The sequence below is a fragment of the Quercus lobata genome, chromosome 5 (genome assembly GCF_001633185.2).
Source record: "Quercus lobata isolate SW786 chromosome 5, ValleyOak3.0 Primary Assembly, whole genome shotgun sequence".
Taxonomy (NCBI): Eukaryota; Viridiplantae; Streptophyta; class Magnoliopsida; order Fagales; family Fagaceae; genus Quercus; species Quercus lobata.
This window is the reverse complement of record NC_044908.1, coordinates 60,000,164-60,008,838: the sequence shown is the minus strand read 5'-3', so window position 1 is coordinate 60,008,838 and position 8,675 is coordinate 60,000,164. Positions and strand designations below refer to the sequence as shown.

Sequence of the window (8,675 nt, the reverse complement as noted above, 5' to 3'; positions counted from 1 at the left end):
ATGATATAGTAAATGATATTTGATTGACACAAAATATGACATGTGTATTAGGAGCATAAAGAACATACAATTCAACGGTTAGATTTTCAAAATATGTAGTAATATTTAAAATTGTAGCCTTAAGCTACTACCAATTTTGTAACTAAACTTTATCCAATTATTATTTGAACTAAAATATTATGAGATAATTTAAATTAGTATGTATCTTGGTCGGACAAAAATGTTATCTTAGTACTAGAACGACCTAGAAGTACATGCTATTTTATTTTAAACATTATCGGTAAGAAGTATTATACTGAGTAAGTTTTATCTCTAGGAAGGTGTGGTGAATGAAATATATATTCTAGCAAGAATCTTAATCATCATTAGATTAAGGGTCTATTGTCTTTTCATCTTTTGTTTATTTATTACCAAAAGAATATAGTAAAAAATGTTTAGTATTTATAGGCCAATTCAGAAACTAAATGAGACTCACTTTAGTACATATATAGATGAGAGTAGCATGGACCTGAAATGTTTCAGTCTGAGAAGGCACTTTTTGGTCATCTGATTGGGAGGTTGTTTTGTCAACCTCCTTTATAAAGTGATTATAGCAAAGTCCCATTCAAACCTAGACTACTCCTTCACCAAGATATATATAAAACTCAAACCACACTAGGAGATAGATAAGTATAAACTAGAAGTCTTAGAACAAAACAAAGGGACCTCTAGAAAGCTTTCTGTCAAAGCCTTAATTCCTTCTTTCCCCATGTCTGATGAACCTAGAGACCTTTACTACCATGACCTATTCCAAGACAATCAACACCTTGCCAGTGGGACTGGCATGTACAATCAAAAGCCCCCTACCATTGCTGGTTCATCAGCTTACAATTCACAAGGATTTGATCCCTCTTATATGAGCTTCACTGAGTGTCTACAAGGACCCATGGACTACAATTCATTGGCAAGTGCTTTTGGATTGTCACCTTCATCCTCTGAAGTATTTTCTTCAGTGGAAGGCAACCCAAAGCCGATAGATGTTGGAGATTTAGGTGGTGGTGGTGGTGGGGGTGGTAGTGATAATCTGGTGACTCAAAACTCCTCCATCTCTTCCTCTTCAACAGAGGCTGGTGTAGAAGAAGATTCAGACAAGAGTAAGAAAGATGGGCAGCCAAAAGAATCAGAAGATGGAGGGGAAAGCTCTAAGAAAGTGTAAGTTTTTTGGTTCTTATCTATGGTTAAATATTTTCACATATAGCTAGGATGGTGCAATTAATATTGATGGTTAAATCAACAGGGGAAAAGCAAAGAAGAAAGGAGAGAAAAAGCAAAGAGAGCCACGGTTTGCCTTTATGACCAAGAGTGAGGTTGATCATCTGGAAGATGGATATAGATGGAGAAAATATGGACAAAAGGCTGTCAAGAATAGCCCTTATCCAAGGTAGGTTTATCATTTTCTTGCACCCAACTGTAAAGACCTGTTGGAAGCCATAATTTTTCATACAACTTGGTTAATGGTTATGCTTGTATATCTGTTTGGAATGGCATCTCTTCCATTTTAAGTCAAATAATGGAGACAACAATTTTATGATTAAGATTTTATTTTTATGTTTCTTCTGAAAATTTATTTATTTATTTTTATTTTTATGATCCTGATAGCGTATTATTTAAAATTTTAATGGATACATTTTTAGATTTATAATCTGCTTAGCTGCTTCCATTAATTCTTTAATACTCCTTTTGATACATGTGAAAGCAAATGGAACTGGAAGTTTTATTAAAAAGATGATGTTTGACTATGTTGTCTTAAGATTCCAAGTTTCGTCCTTTTCCTACTACTTCGCCACAAAAGTGGATTTTATATTTTTGGTACCACGTAACTTCCTTAATGGAAAAGTAAACGAAAACCTTACATTGTTGTCAGATTCTGAGTCTTTTTTTTTTGGTTTGCTTTTTCATCTTTTTGAGCAACCAAAAGGATCATGATAACTCTCTTTCTATGTCTTCAAGAACATGAATTTTTGGCAATTCCAATGCATGCAGGAGCTATTACCGGTGCACTACTCAGAAATGCACAGTCAAGAAACGCGTGGAGAGGTCATTTCAAGACCCAACTACTGTGATTACAACATATGAAGGTCAGCACAACCACCCAATACCCGCAACACTTAGAGGAAATGCGGCTGCAATGTTCCCACCTTCCATGTTCACACCACAGATAAGGGGACCAACTTTTCCTCAAGACTTCTATGTTCAAATGCCTCAAATGGGTAGCCAAGGTGGCGCAAACTCCATTTATTCGCAGAACCTTATGAATAATCCTCACCAGCAGTATCAACTTCCGGACTATGGACTATTACAAGACATAATACCTTCTATGTTCCTTAAACAAGAGCCATGAAACTCTCTCTCTTTCTCTCTCATTGTACATATACTCACAAGTTAGTTCCATCTTTCTGACTTCCTTGAGTAGCTATATTTTTCTTCACTTCTTAATATGGATGAGGAGTTCTCTTAAATTTGAATATATGTATCTTTTCTCTATATGGATATATCTCATATAATGATAGACCCATACACTGAGAAGAATGATGCCTATATTAGATGCATGAGATAATTGTCGGATAAGAAAAATCCTAGTTCACATGTCCAATTTAGAAGTGAAGTTGAATCTTTAGATTGAATGTAATTTTGCTTGAATTGCCACTATGGGAAATGTATGGGAGAAGATGAGGTTGGTAGTGTAGTGAAGTAGTGGGGTTTCAATATTAGACATGCTTGTACTACATATTCAGTCCCAGTCGGAGCATGTATCTCCTTCATGAGGATTTTTAAATAGGAGAGCTTTTCCTCCATTGTCCTTAGATCAATTTATCACAATTGATAAAAAGGATTTTTATTGCCTTTGAATATTCAGAGTTTGTATGACTTTATTTTCTTATATGCTAATAAAGATGCTTCGAGAAGACCTCTGTGGAAAAATAGAAAAGATTTTGGTCATCTTGTCAAGTTCAAATCGCAACTTAGTTATGGGCTTCTTGTCCATTGAGTTACAAATGGACAATGCAGGAATGATAGACTTCATGTTTCTATCTTCAACGTTACGTTTGAATTTCTCACATGAAATAAAATGTCGGCACACTATTTCACCAAAAAAGGGGGCAAGTCAAATAGAAAACGGTCAAGAATAATATTTTAAGAATGAAATATTAAGTCTTAAATATGTATTTACTCATCTTGAAAAAATTAATTTCAAACTAGGCCTAATCGTCACTGGTTTCAAGCCATACATATTATGAAGGTTTTTGGTTAGATTCATATATATATATATATATATATATATATATATATCCAATGCTTAAGATATTTTCTCTTTTTACCGTGTCAATTTGGCTGGTGATGATTGATGTAAATTGATGAAAAGTAAATATTTCAAAATTGGCTTGTTTCATATTTAATTACTTTTTTTAGTCAAATATTTTCTTGATATTGGAACATATAATGAATAAATAATAAAAAAAGAAAAAAAGAAAAGGAAAAGAGACTATATAGCTCGACGATTGGGTTTTATGGGTGACAATTTATGGGGTTAATGGTACCTGCCCCATCCAATCCCATTGTAGATTTGAGATGCAAATGAACCTTGTTTGGGTTGGGTTTAAGGTAAGAATTTCACTTTGTTTGGGTAGACCTATGAATTTATATTTTATTTCATCGAAGGAATCCTACCATTGAGATTGAAGGCCATTATAAATCTATTATGCACCTTTTTTTTTCCTCCCATTTTGTCTCCAAAACTTATGTGATGTATGTAACACATTTCTTATTACCACTACAAAATATGAAGTACCAATGTTGGAGCAAAGAATGAATGAAACAGTTCCACAGGACATCCGATTATCCGAAGAATCCGAACATGCATGTCCAAGAACAGTAAGTGCAGTCTAAAGCATTAAAAGTAACCCTTTAAGAAAGGAAGACATAAGTAAAATCCTTTACTTTGCTTCCTAATGAATCCTACATAGATATTGCTTATGTGTTTTCACTTTTGAGCCATTATTCGCAGAACTTAACAAAATTCTGGACACCTATGCTATGCTTTAAACAATTGAGCTTAGATATGTGTCGGAAGCATCAAGTAATTGCCTAAATTTATAGGGCTAATTAAAGTGTTCAATCATACAAGATTGACACATGTTTAGGCGCATCTAGGTGCACTGATAGGCCTGAATTTGCCAACATTATGCTTTATTGGAATAGAATATAGGAGAATGCAATAGTACTCGTACACATGATTAATAAACAAAGTACTATTGAAGAGTCGTCTAGAACAAGAGAGGTGCAGAAACGTGTTTCTACAACTTTCTACAACTTCCCCATGATTTAGTACATCTCCGTTCTCATTTGATGATGGTGACAACTCTGCAACCTTTTTTTTTAAATTTTTTTTTAATAAAAGAAAAATTAATAATAAAAATAATTACATATTGCCATAATGTAATTTGAGTCATTTATACTTTTGTCCACTTTATGGTTTTAAAAGTATCACTTTTCCTATATGAAATTAATTATGTATTACAAAGTAAAAATCCAAGCTTGTGTCTACCATTAAAATACAAAAAAAAAGCATTACAAAATACATAACTAAAAATCAAAATCTGGCCCATCTCTCTTTCTTCACAGTATTCAATCACTTAAATTTTAATAAAATTTATCTAGTGGAGCTGTAGGTAAGACATTAAAATGCATCAACCTTGTAACTGTTTTTCTTAAGAACTTGGGAGTAGAATTTTATTTTATTTTTTACGTGTGATGATGTCTGAAATCTCAGTAGATCACCTAGCCTACAGGCTACACACACACACACACAAAACATGAAACAGAACACTCGCAACAAGAGGCTTGAAAGCTTCAATATTCCTTAAAAGTCCAAAAGAAACTCCAACGCAGACTCCTCAAAGTCTAGAATGCTTCAACATTTGGGCAATCAAAACATTCCTCAAAGTCCAAAACAAACTTCAAAATTCTTCACACCGCCAGAGGCTTGAGGTCCAGGGCCCAAGGCTCCACCTCTCTTGAGCTGTCATTGCATCATTACTTGGACGAGTCTTTTCTACTTTCATTTCGTAGGCTATGTTTGGTTCAGTGGAAGGGGAGGGAAGAGAAGAGAAAGGAAAAGGGAAGGGAAAGGAAAAAGGGTGGGGAAAGAAAGTACTTCATCGAGAGTGTTTGGATAGATATAAGAAGAGAAAGGAAAGATGTGAAATACTTTATAATTTTATCATTTTAAATTATAAATTAATAAGGATATAAATGTCATTTCACAAAAGTAGTTAAGACTTTTTAAGAGTATAAGAGTAATTTTAGGAGAAAAAAATAATGAATTCCAGGAAAACATTTTCCCTCTCATTCTTCCTCTTCTTGTTTTCATTTCTAACCAAACAAAGGAAAGTCATTCCTTTCTTTTTCTTTTCCTTCCTCTTCCATCAAACCAACAAAACCTTAATTTCTTCACACCAGACTAGGTAGGACTTCCCTTTAGCGTTGCAAGATTGTGCTGTTTTTTCGTGTTCCGCAAAAAGTGTCTATAACTTTGATTTTGTATCTTTTGATTGCGCCTTCTATGACATTTGGGCAGAGCCTTTCCCTCTATTGGATCTTGCAGTGAGCACCCTTAGTTTATTTAAGAAAGTAATGGCTTTAAGAGAAAATTTTTTTTTTGGGTGAGTCGTTCAAATGGGCTTTACCCCTACTGAGATGAAGTTCGTCTTTGATGAGAGGAGGCTTAAGTCAGTGGCAAGGCCTTATCGAAGGTAGGTTAGTCTCTTAGGGCGTTGTCCGGTTTAAATGAAGAGGTTGAGTCCTTCGAATCACTCAAATATCAAAGCTGATTTGGAGAAAAGCATTTTGATAAGGTAAGGGAGAAATACCAAGTCCCTAAGGCCTAAGGGTGGTGTTTTCTTGAGGCTTCCTAATCATGACGAGAGGGACTATTTATTTGAAGTGGGGGACTTGGCGTTATACAAAGCGAACCTTTCAGCAAGTTTGAGGCTTCCCTTCCAACCCTTTGTCAAGGAGTTGTGACATAAAATTGGTCTTGCCCCCAACCAGCTTGCCCTCGCAAACCATTTTTGCATGCATGATGATAATACCCAAAATTGTTAGTTGAGTCAATCGTTTAATTCATAGCTTTTAACGGTCTTGTATCAGTAATAGTTTCTTTACCTATGATAAATTAAAATTATTGTTACCCTCGAATTTTGATATAGTCAACATGCTTTTGTCTTTATGAATTGTTAAAGATACATGCATGAGACAAATTAACTAATTAATCTAGTTTACTCTATTCATATTTTATATTTTATTCAAATGCTATAACTATATTAGAATTAGAGTCTCTTTTTTTTATTAGACTTATAATACTTCAAGTGTTAATGAAGCTATATTAGTGAAATCTGCAAGAAAAAACCTAGTTGATCGAAGAGATCACAGGGTTGTGCCTGGTGGGGAGCCTTCAACCCTTAAGTAAGTATCAGTCCATATATTTTGTATATAGTTAGCATTTTTCTTGTACTTTAGCAAGTGAGATAGATGGTTCCTTTTATAGGTGATTTGGATAGTTGTTGTACATAATTGTAGGTGATTATTATCTCGAGGGTAATGGCCATTGTCTTGATGGGAGTTTAAGGCCTTTGAGTAACGGTCGTCATTGAATATATTGAATGTGCTTGAATTATTTCTTATCTTTAATGACTTGCTAATGACTTAATGTTGCCCATTAAGGTGGATGACTAATTGATTTTCCTAAACTCATCACATGATATTGTAAGTTCGTAGCAAAGGGACTAACATACTTATTATCGACAGTTCCTATCTTGCTACAGGCTCGTCTAGGTCCTCTAGGCATTGGTATTTCACTAACTAGGAGACGTATACCAAAGTGATCGATACTTTCCCTTTGTCCAACCTTGTACGGAAGGATGCCTTCTTCATCATCTATTGTGGTAGTTGAAAGCACCACTTGTGGGAGTTTGGGGATGAGAAGTTCATCCATGTTTGTCATTTGTGGGGCTTTCTTCCCAAGTTTGGTCAATCGTTTCTCATTTAATTTGAGCCTTTTTTTTTAAAAAAAAAAAATTCTTTTAATGTTACCTAATGACCCTTATGTCTTTTTATTTGAAGGTTTCATCCATGTTTGTCATTCATGGGGCTTTCCTCCTAAGTTTGGTCTATCGTTTCTTATTTAATTTGTGCTTGATAAGGAATATTTTGACTGAAATTTTCGGTCTCATTTTACCCTTTGGGTTTGGATTGCCCATCGGTCCCCTTTTACCCTTCGGGTTTGGATTACCCTTTAGTCCCACACCATTTGCATGTTCTCTACTTATGCATCCCAATATAGAAAAAAACTTGCACACTACATCCAAAGATCCTTCTACATTTTCTTATTCTTCTAGTATGGGAAGTAAAACCCTAAGATTTTGGAACATTAACTCCAGATCTTTCCTACAAGGAAAGATCCTACGTTCATGGGATCTTAGTTAGCCTTACACTACTATATAAGCACCAAGTCTCCTCTTCTTCAAGGTATGTGAAATTTCCTAACTCTTACACTTTCGAGTTATTAGAGATTCTTCTATTACTAATTTAACATTCAGAAGGTCTTTGGCCGGCATCCCATCAGTGCTCTCATAGGTTCTTTGTTCTTTTTGTTCTTCAAGAACTTCAATTACCACACGTGTGGACGGTTAACTCACTAACAATTTTGTGCATCAATAGTTGGCACCGTCTATGGGAGTCGATTGATTGACCATATCACCGCTTCTAAGACAAAGAGTTGCATGGTCTAGATGCGGTCAATGACTACCACCAACCTAGAGGCCGAAAACCCCTCAAACGCCTTGGAGAGGCAAGTGCAAACCCTTGTCGCAGTCGTTAAGCTACTCACCCAGGGAAATCAGGATCTCGAACAACAGATGAACCTTATGAATGAATGTTACACCCAGACCAAAAATCAACATGACGAGCAGCATAACAATGAGCATAACGACAGTCATCTCTTGACGGGTGACCAATGCAAAAAAGAAGATTAAGAAGACAGTAATGTCACCAACAGATGCAACTGATAGGAGAATACTGATTGTTAATCAGAACTGGAGAGTGACTGCACATGGTGCAAGATATGCAAAATATGAGAGACTAGATGGACGTGATGATGAATGCCATGAAAGGACAAGTGTTAACTAACCTGGATGAACTGGTCCATCGTACTGACTCCCCCTTCACGGCGTAGGTCACATCTAGTCCCTTTTCGCCCAAGTTCTGAATGCCCTAGGTTGAGACATACGATGGGTCAAAAGATCCACTCGATAACCTAGAGTCGTTCAAAACTTTCATGCATTTGCAAGGCGTGCCCAACGAGATAATGTGGAGAGTATTCCCAACCACGCTTAAAGGATCATCTAGAGTATGGTTCATCAATATTACTCCAAACTCCATCTCAACTTTTAAGGAGCTGAGTGGGCACTTCGTCATACACTTCATTGGCAGACAAAGATACAAGAGGTCCTCAGCAAGTCTCCTGAACATCAAGCAACCAGAAGATGAGAGGTTGAGGTCCTATGTAGCTCAATTCAACAGGGAAACCCTTTTGATTGACGAAGCTGATGACAAGGTGTTAGTCACAGTCTTCACCA

General features: G+C 35.7%; 1 protein-coding gene across 1 annotated transcript; it reads left to right on the top strand.

The window, feature by feature from the left end:
• Positions 1-506: 506 nt before the first annotated feature.
• Positions 507-2,889, top strand: LOC115989180 (WRKY transcription factor 28-like). Its single transcript, XM_031112841.1, has 3 exons — positions 507-1,191; positions 1,277-1,420; positions 2,023-2,889. Exons 1-3 carry the CDS (start codon positions 749-751, stop codon positions 2,378-2,380), a joined length of 945 nt encoding a protein of 314 aa, XP_030968701.1. The 5' UTR covers positions 507-748; the 3' UTR covers positions 2,381-2,889.
• The last annotated feature ends 5,786 nt before the right edge of the window (positions 2,890-8,675 follow it).